At 40.7% G+C, this 27458-nt stretch overlaps 1 protein-coding gene across 5 annotated transcripts in view; it reads left to right on the top strand.

The window, feature by feature from the left end:
* The window catches only part of DOCK10 (dedicator of cytokinesis 10), a 218702-nt gene that overhangs the window by 131275 nt on the left and 59969 nt on the right, over positions 1-27458 (top strand). For all 5 annotated transcript variants that reach the window (XM_063442511.1, XM_063442509.1, XM_063442512.1 and 2 more), the window contains exons 18-27: positions 6242-6307; positions 7546-7638; positions 10219-10342; positions 10545-10666; positions 18304-18390; positions 20193-20285; positions 22682-22800; positions 25654-25723; positions 26139-26252; positions 27344-27415. In XM_063442511.1, coding sequence (XP_063298581.1) covers positions 6242-6307; positions 7546-7638; positions 10219-10342; positions 10545-10666; positions 18304-18390; positions 20193-20285; positions 22682-22800; positions 25654-25723; positions 26139-26252; positions 27344-27415 — 960 coding nt within the window. The remainder of the gene's footprint in view (positions 1-6241; positions 6308-7545; positions 7639-10218; positions 10343-10544; positions 10667-18303; positions 18391-20192; positions 20286-22681; positions 22801-25653; positions 25724-26138; positions 26253-27343; positions 27416-27458) is intronic.

Raw genomic sequence — 27458 nt, 5'->3', positions numbered from 1 at the left:
AGGCAGGGCAATGTGATGCGGGGTGATGAGACATAGAATAGGAGATCGTCCGCGTACGCGGCGACCTTGTGTTCCACCTCGCCCCAAGGGAACCCCCGGATGTCAGGATGTTGTCTGATGGTGCGGAGCAGGGGTTCCAGATACATGGCGAAGAGTAGCGGAGACAGAGGGCAGCCTTGCCTTGTGCCGTTTGTGATCGCAAAGGCTGTGGTGAGGGCTCCGTTAATCCGTACCGTTGCTCGTGGGTTGTTGTAGAGCGCTCCGATCCAGGTGAGTAGCCTGTGTCCCAGTCCCATTTAAGTCAGGGTCGCGATCATGTAGGGCCACTTCACCCGGTCGAATGCCTTTTCGGCATCCGTGGAGAGGAGCAGGAGGGGATGTTGTGATGCTCTCGCCCTATGTTGTATCGCAAACGTCCGTCCCTCGCCTCCCGTCCGGGTACAAATCCGGTTTGGTCTATGTGCGTCAAAGCGGGCAGGATCGATTGGAGTCTTGTGGCTATAACCCTCGTGAACAGTTTGGTGTCCACATTTAGTAAGGAAATAGGTCGATAGTTACCACATTCCATCGGATCCTTTCCTGGCTTCGGCAGGACAGTTATTATAGCCGCCAAAGATTCTGGTCCCAGAGCCCCTCCGTCCGCTATATTATTAACAGCTTTTGTGAACCATGGTAGCAAGATCGAAGAGAATGTTTTGTAGTACCCCGTGGAGAATCCATCTGGTCCTGGTGCTTTGCCCGTTTTGGTCGATTTCAGGGCTGCTGCGATGTCATCTGTCGTGATCGGAGCCTCCAGCATTTCCGCCTCGTCCGGGGTGATCGTGGCCAGGTCAGCCTTTTCCAGGTAGTCCCGAATTTGCGCGCTGTCCATGTCTACTGCATCCTGTCTATCCCTTGCGTGGATGTTGTAGAGGGTTTGGTAGTAGACCCTGAATTCCTCCGCTATTTTGCTCGGGGAGTTCGATACGACCCCTGACGAGAGGCGCAGGCTACGCACCTGTGTACGGGGGATATTCCCCTTCAGGAGGTGCGCCAGGTATTTACCCCCTTTGTTGGCATGGGTATAAAAGAAGCCTTTGGACCGCTGTAAGGACCTGAGATAGCGTTTTGTGAGGATATCTCGCAGGTCCCGTCTAGCTTGCATTAGTTCCCCATATGTTTCCATCAGCTGGGATCGCTTGTGTTGTTGCTCCAATACCGCAATCTTCTTATACAGGTCCGCCATTTCTTGCGTCGCCCTCTTTTTCTTTTGTGATGCGATTCGAATAAGAGTGCCACGGATTACACACTTATGTGCCTCCCAGATTGAGATCGGGGAAGTTCCCTGCCCGTCGTTGTCCTGAAAATAATGGTTCAGTGCCTGGGTGACTTGCTCGCGAGTATCCAAATCGAGAAGGAGAGCCTCATTGAGCCGCCACGTCCAGGTAGAGGGTCAAAAGAGGGGCGAGTCTAGTTCCACCCTGACCGAGCCATAGTCCGACCACGTGGCTGGAGCCATCTTAGCCGAGATCAGTCGCTGAAGACCCACTTGTCGGATGAAGATGTAGTCAATACGGGAGTATCGATCATGTAAGGCAGAGTAGTGTGTGAAGTCTTTGGTGGTCGGGTGGAGAGTCCTCCAACAGTCCACCAGTTCCATGTCGCCGAGAGCTCTCTTCATGGAGCGTAAATGGAGTTGTGAGACGCTGCTGTGACCTGTTGAGGAGTCCATAATAGGGTCCAGAGTAACGTTGAAATCCCCTCCCAGGACGAGGGCCCCTTCAGAGAAGGTGTGCAGTTTATTCAGTGCACTCCTGAGGAATTGCGCTTGTCGTCTATTCGGCAAATAGAGATTGGCGAAGGTGTACATTGTACCAGCGATGAGCCCTTTCACATATACAAAGCGACCCTGGGTGTCCATAAGGCATTCCAGGACCTGGAACCCCAGGTCCGCCGCCACCAGGATAGCAACACCCGCCTTTCGTGCCGTTGGGTGGTCACTAAAGTAATTCGTCGGGTAGAATTTGTTTCGTAGCTTGGGGGCCATGTCCTTTCGGAAGTGTGTTTCCTGTAACAGTGCGACCGATATGTGCTGTTTCCTCAGGTCTCGGAGCAAGTGTGTCCACCGCTCTGGTATGTTCAACCCTCTGCAGTTGAGAGTGAGGACATTCAGGGAAGCAGGGCGATACGCATGAGCGTCTCCTAGCCCGTTAGTAATCTCACCCATGTCTATAACTATAGCCGTCGTCTCCCCCTCCTCCCCTACCCCCGAAAGACCCCTGCCAGGCTCCTAGATCTCCGATGCAGAGGAGAGACCCAACTAGGGAAGCAAGACCGGGCCGGCCCCGCGACAGAGGAGAGGACGCCGCCCAAGGAGGCAGGAGCCGAGGATCGGGAACGAGAGAGAGAGAGTAGATAAGGAGAAAGAGTTAAGAAGGAAAGGATAAAGAAGGTGAGAGTGAGGACTGAGGTGCCTGGTTCAGCAGGCACTGAGGTCGAGATCAAGGATGTCTCGGGTGTGTCACCTCCTCTACGGAGATGCCTCGTGCTACGACAGAATGCGCTGAGGCCCCGCCCCGGTAACCAGACCAGGTAGCGGGGACCCTCAGGGCTCTGCCGTACAAAGTGAAGCACGAGTGTGGGTTGAGGTACGTGGCCTGAAACCGGTCTACAATGTAAGAATATGAGAGTCAATGGACAGAGTTTTCCCTCCGCCCCCCCCATCAAAGCAATCATTGATTAATGTGTAATGTGATCCATAGCGGTTATGAGCTTGAATATATAACAGTGCAACAGAAATAACATATGAACAATACATCAATGCAATCTTTTTTAGGTATTTCTTCCCCCCCGCCCTCCAATCATAATGCACCTACAATCCCACCTCCCCCGACCCGTTTCGTCATTCCCCTCCCCTTTGTTGGCTCGGTGTCCGGTCCATCCGACTAATTCTAGCGACCTGTGAGTTCTAGCAGTCTCATGTCCTAATGTTGTCCCCCCCCCACGGTGGCTCTCGTCGCTTTCCCTGTTGCGTAACGTGCACTTCGATTGAGTGTTGTGGAGCAGCGTCCGGATGGGCAACGTGTAGTTTGTCAGGTAGTGGCATTAATGATATCAGTCGGCTCGGGGAGTGTTCCGTTAGGGAACCATCCAACACAGTGTGTGAGCGTATGTGGTGTATGACAGTTCGGGTAGCATGGGTGTGGGCCTCCCCCCAGGGAACACGGTCTCCCACGAGTGTATACGACAGGTGGATAACCCTACGTGTCGCCCTCACATTCAGCTATAGGCCAGTATTGGGTCCGTCATGTCCCTGCAGACCTACCCAGTCCGCTGTATTAGTAATGGTTCCCTGTCACGTCACCCCTAGCATTCGTGCACAATCACATTGAGGGACTGCAAGTTTCAAAAGGTAGCTCCATACGCAATTGTCTCCCCACCAATCCCCATTGCTTTAGCAGTTAGCGAAACAATGCATGCATGTCATGTGTGAATTATTATACATAGGGTCTACAGTAACTTCTGTGTGAGGTGGTTAACATTGCCAGTGGTGGTAGAAGAGCTTTCTTGTCTTGCCTTGAAGCTGGGGGGGTGTGCCGGCCCAACTGGGCTGTACTCCGCGCACGGGCAGTGGACTAGCAGACGTTGTCCCCAATTCCCCCATTGGGATACCCAGGGCGTTAGGGGTATGGCACCACGTGTTGGCTGTCTCTAGTCTCCGGGTCAGTCGGCCACTGCCTTCGCCAGGAGCATATGTAGAGGCGGGCAGTGGACCCCCCATATCCCCCCACCCAAAACTCCAGGCAGGTTACCAGGCAGCTAGGCTGTCGTCAGAGAGCAGCGAATATCCGGGGCCTTCAAAACGTATATAACCCTAGATAAGCGTGGGGAGCATTCACCACTCCCAAGGGGAACGGTCGAATTTTATCTAGTTGGGCTGCCAATATTATGCTCTTCAGTTAAAGTTTGGAGCGTGTCAATACCCCGTATAGTGCCCATGCCCGGCCCTCCCAAAGGAGTCTCGTCATAAGCCCCCCAATCGTTGCGGTTTCAGCTATGTAGGGTGAGACACTCGTACCATCCGTCAGGGGCCCAAATAGTGCTGGAGGGGTGGACGGTCGGGTTCTGGTGGGCTAGTGAGGTACTTACTCCGCAGGGTTTCCAGGACCCTGTCTGCGTCTCTGGGGCGGCCGCCCTGGTGGGGATCTGCCTCCACGTCTGCGGGCTCCCCGTTGTAGTCTTGGTGGCGGTCCCAACTGGCCCAAAACTCAGTCAGCGACTGGGGTAGGCGGCAAGTTGAGTTCCTCAAGAAAACGTGGAACTTCCTCAGGCCATCTAGCTGCCAGCCACGTGTCATGATGGCGGGCCATTAGTGCGAACGGGAACCCCCACTTATAGGGTATATTATGATCTCGAAGCGCTGCCGTCACCGGTCTAAGCGCCCGCCTGGCGTCCAGCGTATATGGGGACAAGTCATTAAATAGGGACACCTGGGCCCCCTGAAATAGCCAAGTGGGTTGTTCTCTGGCCTTCCTCATGATGGCGTCCTTCATGGGGAAGGAGCGGAGACAGCAGATCATGTCTCTGGGACCCTCTTCAACAGAGCGTGGTCTCAGGGCCTTATGTGCTCTCTCAAATTCAAAGTTTTGGGGGGCGTCTGCTTGTAAAATATGCTGGAATAATTCTGTGAGGAGTTCCACTGCATTTTCACCCCTGTCAGATTCAGGGACCCCCCTAATCCGAATATTGCACCTCCGACCTCTGTTGTCAAGGTCTTCAAGCAGTCTGCGCATCTGGAGAAGTAGATCTCCCTGTTTGGCTATGGCAGAGTCAGAGGCCACTAGTCTAGCAGCTTGGGCGTCAGTGGAGGCTTCTAGGGCCTCTATGCGGCCTGTGTGCGCACTAACCTCTGTTCTGATTCCCGCCATCTCCGCCCTCAGAGCGTCTTGTATGGTGGTTGTGAGGGTCAGCAAGTCTGCCTTGGTGGCCATGGCTGCTGCAATGGTCCTCAGTTCGTCTCCGATCCGCTCCAGGGTCGCGGGGTCGCCGCCCGCCGTGAAGGTAGGAGACCTGGGAGCTAGGCCAGGGCTGTCCGGGCCGCCATCATTCCCGCACGGCGGGTGCAGGAATCCGTCCATGGTGCCTTGTTGGGGGCCCGGTTGCGGTTCCCTGGGGTTCTGGGAGTGCTCCGTGCGGCGGTTGCGACCCATCTGTGCACTGTAGCTGGTTGTGGATCGCGTTTTGGGGTTTAGCGGTGCGGAGCTCCGGAGTTAAGCGGCCATCTTATGCCTTTCTAATAATCTGGTCTTGACAACTAACCGGCCACTTCCTCCATTGAGAGGCGGTAGCTCCAGTTAGCTCTCCATAGCTAAGCCATTCTGTGCATGGCCAGCTCATTGGCTGAAAGGTTCAGTTGTATTGCCAGGCTAGCTTAGAGCAGAGGGCTTCTGACTCTCCGTGGAGGAAGTGACTTGTGTGTAACACACCACCTGCCAGTTGAAGTGCTTACATTGGGGGAGGGTGCCAGGGCACTCCTGGGACCATGACCTCTACACTATGCTCTAGTGCAGGGATAGGCAAAATTCGACACTCCAGATGTTTTGGAATACATGCTCTTACACCCATAATGCTGGCAAAGCATCATGGGAGATGTAGTCCAAAACATCTGGAGTACTGAACACTATGACTGCGTCTAGTGTTTATGGTTCTTGGAGTGTTCCTTTAAAGATGCTTTTTTAGAATTGAAAATACCAGTTGCTCTGCTGCAGGACATTCCATGCTAGTACAATGTCTTTAGGGAAGAGATTGTGAGTTGGAAAAAAATAACATTTAACTTTGGGTCTAAGGGTTACATCTGGAATATGTATTCACAATATTCTAATCACATCATATAACAGTGAACTTTGTTTATGCCAAAAGAGGGACATAGGATCTTATTTCATCAATACTGGTGGTGTGTTGGTACAAAACTACTAAACCAATTTTCAGACTATTTTAATATGTACTAATTCATAACTTCACTAGAACCTGCTACTGTTGCATGCTCAGGAATAAGATAAATAGTGAGCAATGAGAATAAAATGGCAATGTTTATAGTAGTCGTACTCTCTGCAAATGTTTGCTACCTTTTCTTAAAACATATATGGCTCTATTTAAAAAAAAAACAATGCAAAATTATTACATTTTCCCGATGATACCTTCAAGTTTGTTCCAAAGCTAAACCAAATCGTATCACAAATCCCTTGTCTTGACGTCATTGCAGGCAAGGAACATAATGGTGTGCATTGAATTTAAGAACTCTGATGAAGAAGGAAGTCAGCCTTTAAAGGTAACTAGAGATTATAAGTAACAGCTTAGTAGACAGAACGTACAAGGTACTAATAATTTCATGTTACCTTTCTGAGGGGATTAGGTGGACAAAGGACAATGAATTGTACTGTAATCCACATTTAGATAAGCTCTTTATTTCTGCAGGAACAAGATTTCATTAACACTATATTTATAGAGTTTCAGAGAAAAAACATTTCTTTTTTGATATGTCCATTTTCTAATTTTGGTTTGTTCAAAATTTGGAAAATATTGATTTGAGCTAACCAAATTTTGTCTGAAAAATTTAATTTTCAAAATGTGTACGCCTCTTATTCCTTATAATAAACACATGAGGTGGCAGTTAAAAAGTTACAAAGGACCAGTTTAGGGAGTTATCGTCTATACTGCTGAAAGATCAAAATTAAGAAAAACCCTTTTCTAAATTGTTTACTTTCTGCTCCCTAATGTGGTATCCTTATTTATGGCAATCCCACATATGGATAGCAAACTAGAGAGCTATCTACTAAAGAATGGAAAGAGCAAAATTAAGAAAAGGGCTTTTTTTTTACATTTTGGATCGTTCAGCTGTTTGGTGGATAGCTCTCTAATTTGGTATCCTTCATTATAGCAATTCCATGTTTACTTTGAGATTTGGAGTAAAGGAGGTGATTGATGAGAAAAAGATGGTTAATAGCTAGTGTACAGTCAGTACATGATTTTATTCACAGATCAAATGAGAATTGACCAACCATGAAATAAAAGGAGGAGCACTAAAAAAAAAAAATGTATATTTATATATTATAGATTTTCTTGCTCCTGCTTATTTGCCTCTATTCATTACTTTTTCTCACTTGATCTATAAACCAAATGGAAGGAAAATGTGCCTATCCGTCTACTGCAAAACAGATACGTAATATTTATATCATTTATATATGTTGCAGTACACTGATTGGTGCATATTCAAGCCATTTTCGTTCTTCTAAATTGTTTTCCTGAATTGTTTGCATGGGGGAAATTGGTCCAAATTGGTCCAAATCGCCCTATTTACGAATTTCAGACCACCCAAAGTAAATATATATTTTTTTGATTAACCAATTTGTGCCACCATGCATAAGTCTAATGGCAATTATCTTCGAATAGCTTAAGGTTTGTCATGGTAGAAAAGCACTCCGTAATCAAAAAACTAATAGCCTTGATGTGTACCAGTAGTAAATTATGCGATGAAGATTTTACAATGCATTTATTTTTATTGAGCAGTGTATTTATGGAAAACCTGGAGATCACTTGCTTACAACAGCAGCATATACCACAATTCTCCATCATTCTCAGAATCCCGATTTCTACGACGAGGTCAGTCCACGATGGAATTGTCAGTTATTGTTATGGACTGTGTGGAACTTGTTTTATTGACTTGCTCATTCTCACATCAGATCATATTCATGTGCAAATATCAATGGGATAATTACATTGTTTATCAGGCTTAAAATACACATAATCTATTAAATTGTATTACCCATATTTGTTAAAGCAAAAAATGGCCGAACTGACATACTTTACACTTTTATTTTAATGGGGACAATCTTTCTTGATTTAGTAATGATTCTGTAATTTGGAACATTACCTGAGAAAATAAAAATAGGAATAAAAAAAATGTTTATATACACCTCTATATATATAGTATATAGGTAGAGATATACATGTATATAATATACATGGTATGTTTGTGTCATATGCATGTAAGTCATTTCACCTTATAATGGTAATAAACTGACCAGTGACTCTGGTTGTATGTTAAAGGGCTACTATAGTGCCAGGAAAACAACCCACCCCCCATCCTCATGGCCCCCCTCCCGCCAGGCTGAAGTGGGAGGAAGCGGTTAAACACTTACCTTTCTCCTGCGCTGGGCTCCCTCGGCGCTGGGGACTCTCCTCCCTCTTACGACGTTATCGACTGAATGCGCATGCGCAGCAAGAGCCGCGTGCGCATTCAGTCAGTCCATAGGAAAGCATTCTCAATGCTTTCCTATGGACGCTGGCGTCTTCTCACTGTGAAAATCACAGTGAGAAGCGCGGAAGCGCCTCTAGCGGCTGTGAATGAGACAGCCACTAGAGGCTGGATTAACCCTAATGTAAACATTGGAGTTTCTCTGAAACTGCTATGTTTACAGCAGGCAGGGTTAACCCTAGATGGACCTGGCACCCAGACCACTTCATTGAGCTGAAGTGGTCTAGGTGCCTATAGTGGTCCTTTAAGTATGGCAATGAATAAGTTAATTGCACTTTTTGTGAATATATGCTAAAGTATATTATCCAAACTGATCTGTATTGAAAAGTAGCAGTTTGTTAAATGGATTCCAGTAAGACCCTTTATATCTATGTCCAAAACTTACTGGCATGTATTTCAACACCTCGGAGAGGCCATTTAAAATGAGAAAGTTTCCATTTTCTCAAATGGAAGAGATGAAAGCTAGCCAGCTAAATCCATAAACCAACCCTTTATGTTATTACTTATAAAACTGTGCATTTCATATAACTCAGCACCATGCATAATTTTCATATACTGTGGAATTCCCTTTCTTTTTGGAAACTGTAATATCTAAATCATAAATTGCAAACTATAACATATGGCACAAGGTTTTTTGTTTTTTTGGATGGTAATTATGTTAGAAAATAATTGTCATTTATTACATTTATATTGCAGCTGTGGAATACATAGCTACATGCTATTTGTAAACACTCAGCTAGCCAATAAAAAAATACAGATTGTAAAAGGGGAAATTATTGTTATGATTATTTAATATTATATATTTCTTTAAATTAGCTACATTTTGAAATGTATTTACTAAGCGCCAAATTCTAGTGAATTGAAATACCAAATTGTAGAATTTAGTCCAAACGTTCTTATTTGAAAAAAAAAAAAAAGGTTCAAATCAAGTGCAATTTTACACTAAAATTTGCAATTTGGTTTTCAATTCTACAATTTAGTGTACAGTAAATAAACCTCTTAGTATTTTTACATTATGCGATCACGAGATTGGTCTCTTCCTGAGATTGGTCTCTTAACTACCCTAAAGGTAGTTTGGTACCACACTGAAGAATTCTGGGAACCTTTTTTTTCCCAAGCACAAAATTACTGAAAGAAAAGAAATATATTTCAAGAATGTAATGTCTGGAGGACATTTTACAGATAACTGATTAAAGGGACATAATTATGCAGTTTTGGTGTATAAAGTATGCCCCTGCAGTCTCACTGCTCAATTCTCTGCCATTTAGGAGTTAAATCAATTTAGTTATGCAGCCCTTAGCACACTTCTCTGCGTGTGACTTACACATCTTTCCTAAACACTTCCTGTAAAGAGTCATCTAATGTTTACACTTTATTGCAAACTCTATTTAATTTAGAATTTCTTATCTTTTGCTCTGTTGATAGTTTGCTAGACCCTGCAGGTGCCTCCTGTATGTAATTAAAGTTTGATTTACAGAGCAGTAGATACAAACTTTTAAAGTAAGTTAGATTTGATGGAAAAGGAAACCATTTTTTTTTGTATACAGACTGTAAGTCATAGACAGGGGAGGTGTGGCTAGGGCTGCATAAACAGAAACAAAAGTGATTTAACTCCTAAATGGCAGAGAATTGAGCAGTGAAGCTTCAGAAGCATGATTTATACACCACAACTACTTAATTAAAATAAAGTTGTTTTGGTGGCTATAGTGTCCCTTTAAATGAATGTAGGTAACTAAGCAGACAAAATAAAATCAATATTTTTACCACTATGTGGAATAGTTGTTCTTGTTCAAATATATTTCTCTCCCCATCTCTGATGGGGTATTGACAATGTACTATTTTCCTAATAAATTATGTAGAACACAGAATATTCTGATGTCCAAGATGAAAGTATCTAAGGAGAGATGTAATATTTTACATTTCAGGTGAAAATTGAGCTTCCCACTCAACTTCATGAGAAACATCACATTCTGTTTTCATTTCATCACGTCACCTGTGACATAAATGCAAAAGCTAATGCCAAAAAGAAAGAGGCTCTGGAAACTCCAGGTATCTTTAGAAGGATTACATTCATACACTGCATATTGTAATCATCTCATAGTATTGTATATCATCATATGTAAATATATGAATGTAAATTTTATTTCTCATTTCCGCGTCATTGATCTTCATAAGTGAACTTGTCCATTTCCGTCATTGAGCCCAATCTGTCCGGTAGTTATGACCATCTTCTTGCCTTCTGTTGTTCTAGTTGGATTTGCATGGCTACCTCTATTCAAAAATGAACAGCTCATCTCGCAAGATCACATGATCCCTGTTGCCACTTGCTTGCCTCCAAAATATTTAAGTTATGAAGATGCTGCATCAGGAAAGGTAATATCTCGGTATTCTTTTTTTTAATAAAATACCAATATTGTATAGTGGGGCCTTTCTTTCTTACGGTGTCATCACAAGTGAATTACCCTCTCTATGGCAGTTATCATATTATTTGACTCTTGGCATGAAGGGATTGCAGATCACTCCATTTATTTAAAAAAATCAACACGGTAATAGAATTTCACATGTATGTATTATTGTATGTTTTTCTTTTTTTCAATACCTTTAATGGAGCACTGTAGGCACTATAACCATTTCACCAGATTGAAATTTGTTCGGTACCTTGAGTCTGCGTTCGCCAGGTCCAGCATCTCTACTAAACGATTTACTTACTATTTAGTAGAGATGCTCGGTTTCTGGCAGCCTAAAACCGAGTCTTCAATGTTGATATGGCGGAAGCAGGGCTATACTTCCACCATTCCAGGAATTAGGGCAGTGCCCTGGCACTCTCAGCCAATCACTGATTACTACCTCAGACAGATTGCTGAATACATACACACAGTTCTCTGAATACACACAGACTGCTGAATACACACACACACTGCTGAATACACATACAGACAGACTGCTGAGTACACACAGACAGACTGCTGAGTACACACAGACAGACTGCTGAATACATACACACAGTCCACTGGATACAGCGGAGGAGGGGGATGCTGTGTGTGTGAGATGTGCTTTGTGTCTAGGGGGGAGGGTGCTGTGTGTGTGAGAGGTGCTGTGTGTGTGTGAGAGGTGCTGTGTGTGTGTGTGAGGAGTGCTGTGTGTGTGGGGGGGTGCTGTGTTTGTGTGTGAGGAGTGCTGTGTGTGTAGAGGAGGGTGTGCTGTGTGTGTGGAGGGAGAAGGGGTGTGGTGTGTGTGTGTTTGCAGAGTTTGAGCGGGGCAGGTAGCAAATGTGTTTTTTTTTTATATTATACTATACATAATAAAATCTTAATCCCCCACCTTTCTTCTTTCCTTTGGTGAAGGAGGGGGGACACAGCCAGCCCTGGTGGTCCGGTGGTGGTATGTTCTGTACAGCCTCAAGCCAGCTGTCTTCTGTCCTCCCGTGCGCAGAATGCTGTGTGGAGCATTGCCATGGTAACGCGTGGCAACGCTCCACACAGCCTCTTCACGGGAGGAGCAATCTGCCTCCCAGGTCCCCCCTCTCTTCCCCCGACTCCTCCCACCCTCTCTCTCTCCAATCTCTGATCTCCTCAACGGCCCGAGAGGGGACAATGTAAGAAAACAGGGCTGCCTCTCTATGGCCCGGCAGGGGAGATTAAAAGATCTCCCCTGCCGGCCTTGGCACATGGGCAGCGCGGTGGAGCCCCCATGCCTGTGGGGCCCCTTGGCAGCTACCCTGTGTGTCCATTGGGAAAGATGGCCCTGGCTGTCTGGTAGCCTTCTAGTGGCTGTCTGATATCAATTATTACAGGGGTAAACTGACAGGGGCATGGCACCCAGACGACTTCAATGAGCTGAAGTTGTCTGGGTGCCTATAGTGTCCTTTAACCCCTTAAGGATGGCGTGCGTGCTATGCCATCCTTTGGGATCTGGCTCTAAACTCCCCCGCCATCCAGGGAACTTACCTGCCTGTTGGCGTTCGCGATGGGGGATTTGCCTGGCATCCCAGGGAGTCCCCCTGCTGCTGATCGGGCCCTTCTGGGCCATGTGATCGCGTGTGATTGCGAGGACCTCATGATTACATGGACAGACTAGACGTCCATAGCAGTGCCAGCAGGGGGGTGCCTGGAATGACAGGTAGTCCCCCTGCTGCCTGTAAAGAGTAAAATAAAGTTTTAAAACAGTTTTAAATAAAATAATATATACTTAGATCATATATATGTACAGTTGAAAGAAAAAGTATATGAACCCTTTGGAATGATATGGATTTCTGCACAAATTGGTCATAAAATGTGATCTGATCATCATCTAAGTCACAACAATAGACAATCACAGTCTGCTTAAACTAATAACACACAAAGAATGAAATGTTGCCATGTTTTTATTGAACACACCATGTAAACATTCACAGTGCAGGTGGAAAAAGTATGTGAACCCTTTTATTTAATAACTGGTTGAACCTCCTTTGGCAGCAATAACTTCAACCAAACGTTTCCTGTAGTTGCAGATCAGACGTGCACAACGGTCAGGAGTAATTCTTGACCATTCCTCTTTACAGAACTGTTTCAGTTCAGCAATATTCTTGGGATGTCTGGTGTGAATGCTTTCTTGAGGTCATGCCACAGCATCTCAATCGGGTTGAGGTCAGGACTCTGACTGGGCCACTTCAGAAGGCGTATTTTCTTCTGTTTAAGCCATTCTGTTGTTGATTTACTTCTATGCTTTGGGTCATTGTCCTGTTGCAACACCCATCTTCTGTTGAGCTTCAGCTGGTAGACAGATGGCCTTAAGTTCTCATGCAAAATGTCTTGATAAACTTGGGAATTCATTTTTCCTTCGATGATAGCAATCTGTCCAGGCCCTGACGCAGCAAAACAGCCCCAAACCATGATGCCCCCACCACCATACTTCACAGTTGGGATTTTGGTGTGCTGTTCCTCTTTTTCGCCACACATAGTGTTGTGTGTTTCTTCCAAACAACTCAACTTTGGTTTCATCTGTCCAGAGAATATTTTGCCAGTACTGCTGTGGAACATCCAGGTGCTCTTGTGCAAACTGTAAACGTGCAGCAATGTTTTGTTTGGACAGCAGGGGCTTCCTCTGTGGTATCCTCCCATGACATCCATTCTTGTTTAGTGTTTTAAGTATTGTAGATTCGCTAACAAGGATGTTAGCATTTGCCAGTGACTTTTGTAAGTCTTAGCTGACACTCTAGGATTCTTCTTCACCTCATTGAGCAGTCTGCGCTGTGCTCTTGCAGTCATCTTTACAGGACGGCCACTCCTAGGGAGAGTAGCAGCAGTGCTGAACTTTCTCCATTTATAGACAATTTGTCTTACCGTGGACTGATGAACAGCAAGGCTTTTGGAGATACTTTTATAACCCTTTCCAGCTTTATGCAAGTCAACAATATACACATACATACACATATTTTAATATTAATACATAAATAATGATATATATGTATATATTAATATCAAAATATATGTAGAATGATATTGATTAAATATATATATATATATATATATAATTATATATATTTATATATAATATAAAATAAATAAATATGTAAATATGTTAAAAAAATAAAATAAAAAATAATAAAAAAATATATATATGTTTAATTTCGTTCTAACTGTATTTTGATATTAGTATGTATATATATATATATATATATATATATATATATATCAATGTCCAAAAGCTTGCACTCCAGTTTAGTTAGTAATATATAGCCCGGTGCTTGTCGGCAATAATAATATACATAGTAGTATGAAAAGCACTCCAAGGACTTCATATAAGGTGAAAAAATAAACTTAGCTTTATTCTGCAACAACCAAAAGTGGTCGACGTTTCAGTCCTATAGCAGGACTTTCATCAGGATAACAGTGCATACAAAATGTGACAATTTATATAACATATATAATTACACAAAGTACATAGGATACAGCTGAGTCTTACCTGAGTTTGTGTGTACACCAGAGCCCTGCACGCCGAAAAAACGCGGGCAAAAACGGATCCTCACTAGCCAATGACCCGAACCTAGTAATTCGTCCGGCAGACAAAGGTGGAGGAATTGTCCTGATGAACTACAGTGACTACAGACAGGAGATTCTAACCCAACTGGAAGATGAAACTACCTATCTAAAATTGACGGCCGACCCAACACAGGCAATTATGCTTAAAATCCAACAAATGCTACAACGAGGTCTTGAAGCAACTTACATCACACAAGAACTATACCAATATCTACTACAAGAGAAACCACGGACACCGGTAATATATACACTACCCAAAATTCATAAACATCCCACTTCACCACCGGGCAGACCTATAGTCTCTGCAATAGGAGGGGTACTGGAACCCATCGCCAAGTGGTTGGATTCGCTATTCAAGGCACCAGTTGAGGAACTGACAACATGCATCAAAGATAAGCCAAGCCTGTTAACTCAACTCAAACAATTCACCAACCTTGAGGAAGAAGTGATATTTATTACATGCGATGTTAAAAGCCTGTATACAATCATTCCGCATGAAACAGGCATCGATGCAATGAGGAAGATCTTAACAGCATCACCCTCCTACATGGGACCACCGGTGGAATACACTCTGGAACTACTCCTCCTGGTACTTAACCAGAATTATTTTAGGTTTGAGCACACATGGTACCAGCAAATCTCTGGAACATCAATGGGAGCGGCCATGGCACCAATGTATGCAAATAATTTTATGTATGTGTTTGAGCAGGAGCACATACTTACACCATTTCAAAACAATATATTGTTTTACAGGCGCTTCATTGACGATATCATCATACTGTGGAAAAATGAGGGATCAACACCTGAGGAGATGCTCGAAACCATAAATAATTTGAACACACCGGTCCAGCTTACCATGATCACCAATGACCAGTCTATAGACTTCCTTGATGTACGACTCTACAAGGAGAATGAGAAAATAGCTTACACACTGTACAACAAACCTACGGACAGAAACACTATACTCCACGCCGACAGCTACCATCCTAGACACCTAATCAACTCTCTACCACAATCCCAGTTCATGAGAGTCATCAGGAATAATTCCAATGAAGCGAATACTAAGCTACAGCTAAATTTAATGTGGGACAAATTTCTGGCCCGTGGGTACAGCCCATCCATTTTGCAACAAGCCCTTAACAAATGCTTTAAAGATCGGCCCTCACAACCACCTAAGGAGGAAAGACTAATATTTCCCGTGACATACACAACCATATCAGACCACATCAAAGAAACTGTTAATAGCAACTGGTGGATGATGCTCAATGACAATAGCTTACTAAGCCAATTCAAACAACGACCGATGATGTGCTACCGGAGGGGAAAAAACTTGAGAGACTTACTAGTCAAGACAGACCCGACACATTGCTACAATCAAGCCTCACTCCACTCGAATCTGGGTTGCTATAGGTGCCTGGGGTGCGTAACATGTAGCCACATGCTACCAAGCAAAACTTTTACCCATCCACACACCGGCAAGACTTACACCATCAGGCACAGACTTGCGTGCACCAGTGACTTTGTTGTGTATAAACTAGTCTGCCCTTGTGGATTGACATACGTGGGCAAAACAGACCTACCATTGAGGGAAAGAATGCGGAACCACCGATCGAGCATACGAGTTGCATACAGAGACAAGGGATCTGAACAACCGGTGGCGAAACACTTTTGGGAAAGGAGCCATCCGCTACCATCAATGAAGTTCATCGCAATCGACCACGTCCCGCAACCAATGTGAGGAGGTGATCGTAAGAAAATTTTACTCCAGAGGGAACTGCACTGGATCAGGACCTTGGACACGGTGCAGCCCAGGGGCCTCAACGAAAAATACAGCTTGGGCATCTTCCTATAGGATCTATACTGGCTATGCAATATGGACATTTCTTCACAATAACTCCCTGATTCATTGAATTTGATTAGAACTTTGAAAACCATCCATACCGTATTATGTATTACATACATGCACACTACGTATCGCATATATGCACTGTAAACCTATTATTGTACATAGAGATACTTTCACGTGTTCTCCTCATGAGTTTGTACATATGTGTATATGTTCACCTTATTGTAATTTACACCAGTATCTTCATCCCCGTTACTGCTATTTCCCTCCCAGTCCTTGGCCCACTAGATATCACCTTAGTACATGCCATATCATTTATCCCCCTAACTTGACACTAAGGATATGACCAATTGATATTATTCATACAACTAGCCATATCATGCACCCTCCCAACTATACCAACCACTGACTACAATGGATATGTCACACTTAGATTCTTTATTTACATTTTTAGGCCATTCTGGGTATATAGACATATATATATATGTATGTTGGCGTCAGTATATACAAAATATTAGCAAGCTCCCTAGCTAATAAGTCCGGCCATGCACATAGTTGCATCAAGTGACAACCGACCAGCCACTATGTGTTACATATCATATTATGTTTATTGATATTCAGTGTTGATTTAGCCCCTGGGCGGATATATGTATCATTGGTCACTCAGTACCCCTTTAATAGTCCTCCGGAGGGCTGTTTAAACCACATCAGATAGCAATATTTTGCCTTCTCTCCTATATAGTGTGTAAAATAGTCTGTCCGATCATCCTAACACTTAGTATTACCATGGTTTGTTTCCTCTTATCGTGAGTACTGTGATTCACCCAAGCCCGTGCTACTGATCGCACAGGCGGTCATGGAAACAAGTGTAAACATGCCTCTAAGCGTCCCGGGTGGTTTCCACGGCAACCACCGACACGCAGAGGTTCACAGCAGCAATAGCTGCTGAATACAATATGCAGAATCCGTTTTTGCCCGCGTGTTTTCGGCGTGCAGGGCTCTGGTGTACACACAAACTCAGGTAAGACTCAGCTGTATCCTATGTACTTTGTGTAATTATATATGTTATATAAATTGTCACATTTTGTATGCACTGTTATCCTGATGAAAGTCCTGCTATAGGACTGAAACGTCGATCACTTTTGGTTGTTGCAGAATAAAGCTAAGTTTATTTTTTCACCTTATATGAAGTCCTTGGAGTGCTTTTCATACTACTATGTATATATATATATATATATATATATATATATATATATTGATTTCAAAATACACGTAGAACAAAATAATATATATATATATATATCTATATACATAAGTAAATACACATATATCACTATATATACCTATATATAAATAAAAAATTAATATCTATGAATATATATATTAATTCTACTAATATATTTACGTAATATTTTTACATAATTAGATCATTTTATTAATTACAATTTGCGGGACCTGCCTGATAACCCAGGGAATTTAATTTGCTAGCACTATATTTAACCCTGTGTTCAGCAAAGTCTCCCAATTAAAACAGTACCCCTCATGTACAGGTTTTATGGTGTTCTCAAAAGTTACAGAGTCACATATAAGGCTTGCATTTCAGTTTTTTCACATTGAAATTCACCAGATTGGTTACGTTGCCTTTAAGACCGTATGGTAGCCCAAGAATGAAAATTACCCCCATGATGGCATACTATTTGCAATAGTAGACAACCCAAGGTATTGCAAATGGGGTATGTCCAGTCTTTTTTAGAAGCCACTTAGTCACAAACTAAAAAAAAAATCATCACTTAAAAAAAGGTTAATACAAGTTATAGGTGAATTTCATTGTTTTATTCAGTGGTGTAATTTTCAGAGAAGTCACAGCTTCCCTTTTAACACATCATCATGTTAAAAGCAATTATTTTAGATTAGTGCCATAAATGTTCCAATTAAAGGACACATTTTCCCAGCTCTCTTTATATATGCTCTTTTATCATTTATGTAAAAAAATATTTGAATCATTCCTATTCTTCAAAGGCATGAATATGTGCATTTTGTAGGTCAATTGTTAGCAAATCTGAATACAGTTCCATCTGCAATATATTCACAAGTACAGTTAAACAAGTTTAGTAATTTTAATCTGATTTTCAATATAATTGCAGCAAAGTGGAAGTGATCTCAAATGGGTGGATGGTGGAAAACCACTTTTTAAAGTATCAACGCTTGTTGCATCAACTATATATACTCAGGTGAGTTTTTTAACTTTGTTTATAACATTTTTTATTTGGAATGATAATGACAATTACATTTATATAAAACAATGATATTTGTATAGTCTGTCAACACTTAAAGGGTTGATTATTTTACCCCCGTTATATTTCCAAGTGGCTTTGTGGCATACACAATTTTGAACATTGTTAAAAATAATTCAATATTTTGCGGAGTATAAGACACATCTATATATTTTGAGTAGAAATTTTGGGGGAAAAAAATATAAAACCACCCATACCTTAATTACAGTAAACTTTTGTTTATGTGTATAGGAGATGTACTTTGTGTTGGGTCAGAGGGATGTAGCAAGTGTGTGTGTATAAGGGGATGTGGTGTGTATTTAGGAAATATAGCGTATGTGTGTAGGGGATATAGTGTTTGTTTAGAGAATGTAGTGTGTATGTCAAATAGGATATAAACAAACAGCTGTGTACTAAATTTGTTATTGACTTTCTGTAATAGTTAGAAACACATTAGTTTAATTACAGCATGTGCCTGTTCCCAACATAAAAGATTTGATTTCATTCCATACTAACGTGTGTCTGTTGTAAGCAGTGACTTGCTTGATCATATTAGTTCTGCAATTGGAAATGCTGCTCCTAAAAAAAATAGTGCAGAGAACAATAACTTGCACTTGAGTAGCTAAAGTGATTGGTAGATGGAAAACAAAACGCATTAGTTGGCAATCCTAAAATGTGAATCATTAATGCTGTCAGTGTGGTAAAGCCTGGCATTATTGGTGGCTGAATGATATATTAAAGGCTGTCAATCAGTGATACACTCAAGTGATTGAGATAATGGTTTTGGTTTATTACTGAACCTGACCCACAGGCCACACCTGTATTATGGCCACATTGTCACATTAGTCTGTTTAAAGTGGGAGAGTGTGTTATTTTAACCTTGTGCGTGCCATGGGATTGCCAGGCCAGTACCACTGTACATTGTATCTCTTTCCCTTCATGGGATGTATATATCCAAATTCCTTTTTTTTGCAATATACAATGTTGTATGTGATTTTTGTTTTGTCTATTTGTAATAAGTGCCCATTGAGACCAATAAACAATGTATACCTCCCAACTGTCCCTATTTAGGAGGGGCCACCCCTGTTTTGGTCACAAATCCCTCTGTTCCTATTTTCTATCCTAATGTCCCTCTTTTCTAGGAGCTCCATATTGTTGAGTGTATGACAGATCTCCACAGTAATAATACTCACAGTAATGTGTCTCTAAACTACAATAAATGTGTTTAGAAATCAGTCTGTGTAAATAAGATACATTGTTCTTGTTCTAGATTACATTCTAGTTGCAAAAATTGTTATTAGTAAATCAAATCAAATTTCTCAGACCAGCCCTGCTCAGCTACACGTCGACTCACACCCCTAAAATGACATTGTCCCTCTTTATTTATTTAAATGCTGGGATATATGACAATAACTCCAAACTGGCAGCAACATTGCCTTTGATTTTAATTGATTTTGACTTATACTTTGCACTTGAATTGGTAAATTGATTAATAATACAGATTCTGCTAAATAAATATATAAATCAATTGAATTTTAACTCCTGTCTGCATTTACATTCAATTTACATTCATCACTAACTTTATCTTTCTTTATCTTACAACTTTCTCTTACTTCGAATTCATTGCATCAACTCATAGAACCTCAAATGTGACGTTTAGACTCCTAGAATTCTTTTAGTCTTGCTTTCAGTGTCTTACTTACCTTCAATGTTTATATAGCCTCCAAAAACTTTATTTTATTGCAATTTTGTTCTCATAGGATCCATATCTGAATAGTTTTTTCCAGCAATGTCAAAAAAGAGAAAGTGATCAAGTGACGGCTACATCACCCTCCTTTATTACATCTTGTAAGGTACAGTTAATCCTTAACATAGTATTATGAGAGGATAAAGTATTCATCCCTCAAAATGGGCTGTGACTTTGTGATATCAGTCAAATCTGCATCATTGGACAAAAAACATTTCTGTATGGGTGAATAAATCATAAAAACATAGAAACATAGAATGTGACGGCAGATAAGAACCGTTTGGCCCAACTAGTCTGCCCAATTTCCGAAATACTTTCATTAGTCCCTCGCCTTATCTTATAACTATGATAGCCTTATGCCTATCCCACGCATGCTTAAACTCACTCACTGTGTTAACCATTTCAGCTGGAAGGCTATTCCATGCATATCTTAGTATCATCAGTAGTGATGTCCCAAACTGTTCGCCGGGAACCGTTCGCTGGCGCACATAGCTTGTTCGTGGCGAACGCGGCAGGCGAACATATGCGATGGTCGGTCCGCCCCCTATTCGTCATCATTGAGTAAACTTTGACCCTGTACCTCACAGTCAGCAGACACATTCCAGCCAATCAGCAGCAGACCCTCCCTCCCAGACCCTCCCACCTCCATGACAACTAGGGGGTGGACCGACCATCGCATATGTTCGCCCGCAGCGTTCGCCACGAACAAGCTATTTTCGCCGGCGAACGGTTCCTGGCAAACAGTTCGGGACATCACTAATCATCAGCAAAAATAGATACCTTACCATGAATATAATTATCAATATGGATACCGCACTCTCCTGGATCCCAGGGTGCAACAATGTGATTTGCAAAAAATTAATGATGGTCCAGGCACTGTTGTGAGCTGAAAAGTTGTTTTTATTCTGCTCCAATAAATCTGCCCACTGGATTGAACTGGAGTGCCTGGACCATCATTACATTTTTGCATGCCTTACCATCAAGAACTTCTGCAAGAAAACTAATAAACAAATCATCATGTTGTAGAGGAATTTTCCAAATATTCTGCTGTGTTTAACAGGGAACTATTACACCTTTGAAGAAAACATTGAAAGTCATCTGTCATTTGTTTAAACCTTTTTTTTCAAGTGATGCCCTGTTTTTTTATATCAAATATTTGGAAAATGTCATAACATTTCAGTTCTGTCCAGGCACAGCCAGGAAATATATTGGAAATAAGGATGAAAAATAGAAACATGATTTTATTTCTCCTCTTCTCTGTATGGTTTTTTTATATACTGTCTGTTAGGTGCAAAGGGCAAAGCATATAACAATGATTGACAGTGAGCTAAAATGGAAGCTCAGTTTCAGGATAAAAAATTGTAGATTTCTACTTTTAATTTTATATTTAAACATAAAATTAAATATTTCAAAAACTGACCGATGCCCTTTATCCTAATTTTTTTGCTCAATTCCTGAAGAGAAAGTGAACAGCATAAAACTTTATCAACAACTGTATTCCCCTCATTAGCCTACTGAAAAATCATAACAGCTAGTTAAAATATTTATGTATGATTTTTATGAAATGTTTTTGTCATAAAATAAAAAATTGCATATTACATTATACGTAGGATATTGCCTTTATTATGTCATATTGAATTACAGGAAAGGTACATATCAAAATATATTTCAGAATATTTCCTTTTGTTGGTCTAAATCATAGTGACCATATGAAGCACTCTGGATACAGATACACTATCTCGTTCAGCTTATGTTGAAGTCTGCATTAAAAAAAAATAAACATAACCTAAACATTCTCTATTTTTATTTTTTATTCTATTTTAATCATGTCCCCTCTTCATCACCAAGTCTAGTTATGGCAGAGTTGTAGTCTGGTGGTGCCATTTCAGAGACCTCTGAACTTGCCCTTAGTGTCTACCTACGGTACATGGTAGTCATCAATACCTAAGGCCCAATTAAATGTCACACGAAGTAGTTTAGTGTCCCATTACATCAACCATTGCTATCATGTTGTAGTGCTGATAGCAGCTTTCCAGTTTACTAAATTACCAGACATTATTGCAGTAGTATGATGGACATCCCTCTATGCTAGACCATTAATTGAACATAGTATAATAGGTTAAGGTTACATTTTACCTCTGCCACTTGATGATCAAGTTGATCCCATTAGTGCCAAACTTGTCTTCCCTTGGGTTATACAGTTGACAGATTGTATTTTTTAATTGCTTATTCAAATTGTCAAGCCGCACAAGGATTATAAATTGACCCTACAGATTCAATAAGGACCAGGAAGATACTGATATCTCTGCCAATTCCTTTCTTTCACGTTGTTCACTGAGAGCAAACTTGGGATTCATTTGTGACCATATGTAATTGCAATCGCTGTGATACCTAATGGTTTTCATAAATAGTTGTTAAAATAATGATCAGATATTTGATAGGTTAGAGTAAAATTTCACAATGTACTGTGCTCATATTTATTTCTGTTTACTCTGATTCTAGAACTTACTGAATATAGAGAAAATACACGTGATAATAAACTTTCTCCCTGTTCTGCTAAATCAACTCTTTCATGTTCTGACCCAAAATATTGATGATGGCATCATTACCACCACCACGAGGTAGACTTTTTATTGGGTACCATTGATATCAAGATATGCTTTTTGTTCTAGAACAATATGTAGTGTTAAAAAATTATTACAATGCTTTGTTTTCTCAGTGCTAACCATTATTCGGTTTTTGCATATTCATTTTTGTCATTTAGTTTGTCAGACAAACTACTACTGGGGGTAATAACATAGATCTACTCGGAAATCATGTCTAAAGAACAATTCTGTGTTTAAAAATCCTAAATGTAGAAAAAGAACCATGAAACCAATTGTATGTCCCTTCTCCATGTTTAAAATATCTATTCTCTATGTTTAGAATGTCCCTTCCCCATGTTTAGAATATCCATTCTCCATGTTTAGAATATCCATTCTCTATGTTTAGAATGTCCCTTCTCCATGTTTAGAATGTCCCTTCTCCATGTTTAGAATATCCATTCTCCATGTTTAGAATGTCCATTCTCCATGTTTAGAATGTCCCTTCTCCATTTTTAGAATGTCCATTCTCCATGTTTAGAATGTCCATTCTCTATGTTTAGAATGTCCCTTCTCCATGTTTAGAATATCAATTCTCCATGTTTAGAATGTCCATTCTCCATGTTTAGAATGTCCCTTCTCCATTTTTAGAATGTCCATTCTCCATGTTTAGAATGTCCCTTCTCCATGTTTAGAATGTCCCTTCTCCATGTTTAGAATATCCATTCTCCATGTTTAGAATATCCATTCTCTATGTTTAGAATGTCCCTTCTCCATGTTTAGAATGTCCCTTCTTAATGTTTAGAATATTAATTCTCTGTTTAGAATGTCCCTTCTCCACGTTGTCCCAGAACTGCCTCTTATACATAGCCCTGAGTGTGTCAGAGAGATTGGTAGTGCATATAAATGCAACATTTTTACTAAAACATCCAAGCTGATCAAAGCTTAGTTGAAGTTTTCTTCCAAATCAGCTTGTTTTATTTTTGTTTTCAGCTAACTACAAGTCACATTTTATTGAATAGAAACATAGAAACATAGAATGTGACGGCAGATAAGAACCATTCGGCCCATCTAGTCTGCCCAATTTTCTAAATACTTTCATTAGTCCCTGACCTTATCTTATAGTTAGGATAGCCTTATGCCTATCCCACACATGCTTAAACACCTTTACTGTGTTAACCTCTACCACTTCAGCTGGAAGGCTTTTCCATGCATCCACCACCCTCTCAGTAAAGTAATACTTCCGGACATTATTTTTAAACCTTTGTCCCTCTAATTTAAGACTATGTGCTCTTGTTGTGTTAGTTTTTCTTTTTTTAAATATAGTCTCTTCCTTTTCTGTTGATTCCCTTTATGTATTTAAATGTTTCTATCATATCCCCCCGTCTCATCTTTCCTCCAAGCTATACATGTTAAGATCCTTTAACCTTTCCTGGTAAGTTTTATCCTGCAATCCATGAACCAGTTTAGTAGCCCTTCTCTGAACTCTCTCTAAAGTATCAATATCCTTCTGAAGATACGGTCTCCAGTACTGCGTACAATACTCCAAGTGAGGTCTCACCAGTGTTCTGTACAATGGCATGAGCACTTCTCTCTTTCTACTGCTAATACCTCTCCCTATACAACCAAGCATTCTGCTAGCATTTCCTGCTGCTCTATTACATTGTCTGCCTACCTTTAAGTCATCAGAAATAATCACCCCTAAATCCCATTCCTCAGATGTTGAGGTTAGGGCTCTATCAAATATTCTGTACTCTGCCCTTGGGTTTTTACGTCCAAGATGCATTATCTTGCACTTATGCACATTAAATGTCAGTTGCCACAACTCTGACCATTTTTCCAGTTTACCTAAATCATTAGCCATTTGGCTTATCCCTCCTGGAACATCAACCCTGTTACATATCTTAGTATCATCAGCAAAAAGACATACCTTACCATCAAGACCTTCTGCAATATCACTAATAAAAATATTAAAGAGAATGGGTCCAAGTACAGATCCCTGAGGAACCCCACTGATGACAAGCCCAAGCTTCGAATATACTCCATTGACTACAACCCTCTGTTGCCTGTCACTCAGCCACTGCCTTACCCATTCAACAATATTGGAATCCAAACTTAAAGATTGCAGTTTATTGATAAGCCTTCTATGTGCAACAGTGTCAAAAGCCTAACTGAAATCTAGGTAAGCAATGTCTACTGCACCACCCTGATCTATAGTTACCCAATCAAAAAAAGCAATAAGATTAGTTTGGCATGATCTCCCTGAAGTAAACCTATGTTGTCTCTGATCTTGAAATCCATGTGTTTTTAGATGTTCAACAATCCTATCCTTTAACATGGTTTCCATCACTTTCCCCACTACTGAAGTAAGGCTTACTGGCCTATAGTTGCCAGACTCCTCCCTACTACCTTTCTTGTGAATGGGCACAACATTCGCCAACTTCCAATCATCTGGGACTACTCCTGTTATCAATGATAAATCTGTTAATGGTTTTGCTAGTACACCACTAAGCTCTTTTAATAGCTTTGGGTGTATTCCATCAGGTCCCATTTACATATTTGTCTTTACTTTTGACAGTTGAAATAGAACCTCTTCCTCTGTAAACTCACGTGTAATAAATGACTCATTTATCCTTTTTCTTAACTGAGATCACTTTTCTGCATTTTCATCTGTAAATACCGAACAAAAATATTCATTGAGGCAGTCAGCTAGACCTTTATCCTCTTCTACATACCTTCCTTCTTTTGTTTTTAATCTAACTAATCCTTGTTTTACTTTTCTTTTCTCATTTATGTATCTAATAAATGAACCTCAGATGAATTTGATGTAGTACAAGAAGGGCTTGTATTACTAGTGCTAGGAATTTAATATTTGGTGCATTATTGTTCCAGAGTCCTCACTGACATTGTCGCTAAATGCCATGAAGAACAGTTGGAGAATTATGTCCATTCATACATAAAGGTAATTCAGAGTTACATTTAGCATTGTTACTGAATGAATGCCGAACATAATTGTCTGTCCACGTGACAGCAATTGTTTGTAGATTATTATGTAAATGAATATTGTGTTTATATACTATGCAGACAGGGGCTGTTCTAGTTTTTCCAAAGATGGATTTCATGATTAAAAAAAGATTAATAATTAAATACATGTAAAATACATTTGTGTCTTACATAAGTAGTTCTCTTTCCATTTTAAGTGGGTTTGGTAGGTCTGTAGGGGGCTGTAGCTGTTGTATAATTGTATTATATAATAATGTTACCTATATTTCTGAGTAGAAATGCAATGTTTTGCTGTTTAAGACACACTAGTGTTACTATATTAATAGATTTTTATGTTTTATTTTTAATCTGTATCTTGTATTTACCATTACTAGTATGTGTTTAAAACAAAATCGCATGGAGACTGCACAGTCCACGAGGAACTGGCCAAGGGTTTGACAAGCCTCTTAAAGTCCAATGAATCCAATACAATAAAGCATGTTTTAAGGGTAAGATATTTTTAAAAAATCATTAAAAACATTTTTATACATTGTATGAATTTAAAGTGAACGATCCAGTTCACTGGGCTGGAATGAAAAATGTGTGTGGCAAAGTAAAGAGAAAACTATATGATACACCTATATTTCTATTGGAGATTATCCAATGATATAGAAAATGTAAATTTGTAAATATGGACCATTACGAAGCTAGAAGCAAGATAAACACTTTTAAATTCTTTAGAGACAAACTCACTTTAGTTGTTATGTTGCAATGTATTTATTTGGTTGCCAACCCGCCAGGGTTTTAAAACTGTTTCTAAATTGGTTTGACAAAAGAAAAACCACACTCCCTCTGTGCCTACCACCGCCTTCCTAACTTCTTGAAAAGCAAAAGTAGTCCTCTGTAGATTATCCAATTTACTTTTGAGTGCAAATAATATCTTGAGAGTGTTGTGAGCAGCTTATCCACCAAGATTTGGCAGGTGTGCTGGATTGTAACTGCTGGGAGCTGCTTACCTGGGTTGGTTCCAGTTCTTTAACATTCAGTCAATGTACTTTCTCCTACAGGTTGCTGTAGATGAATACACACAACATGGGAAAAGTTAAAATGAAAAAGAGAGGAAAATAAAAATTATTATAAAGTCTGGAATAAAAAGATGGAGAGCTGAAAATGTGAGGTGAAAAAGGTGAAAAAGGCAGACCTTCACCTCTATCTCACATTGTGGTTCCCAATTTCAAATAACCTAACGATAAAGTTTCTAGATGGTAAAATTTCATAAGCTATAGATAATATCTATCTGTCGGTCTGTCTGTCTGTCTGTCTATCTGTCTGTCTATTTATATATCTCTAAGTATTTGAGGAAAACACATTATTATTTTATTATTATTACACTTGATTAAATAAATTATTTTATTATTATAGAAAATACATTATTATATTGAAGAAATATCAATTTGCAGTACGTGGGCTCCACATTGATAAATACTCTTCATTTATGGACAGGGTTGTAGAGAAGGCGTTTCAGGGTCTGATTCTTAGAATGCCACCAGTTTTGTCAGTTGCTAGGGTTAATTATGCTTGATTCTTGTTCTTCCCACAGCACTCCTGGTTCTTCTTTGAAATCATTATCAAATCAATGGCTCAGCATCTACATGACCTGGACATGGTCCAAGTAAGACATAAATATTATTATTTTTTTCTTTATCATTTCAATG

This window comes from Pelobates fuscus, chromosome 2 (assembly GCF_036172605.1).
Source record: "Pelobates fuscus isolate aPelFus1 chromosome 2, aPelFus1.pri, whole genome shotgun sequence".
Taxonomy (NCBI): domain Eukaryota; kingdom Metazoa; phylum Chordata; class Amphibia; order Anura; family Pelobatidae; genus Pelobates; species Pelobates fuscus.
The sequence above is the reverse complement of the archived record's forward strand: the minus strand, read 5'-3'. Positions and strand labels throughout refer to the sequence as shown.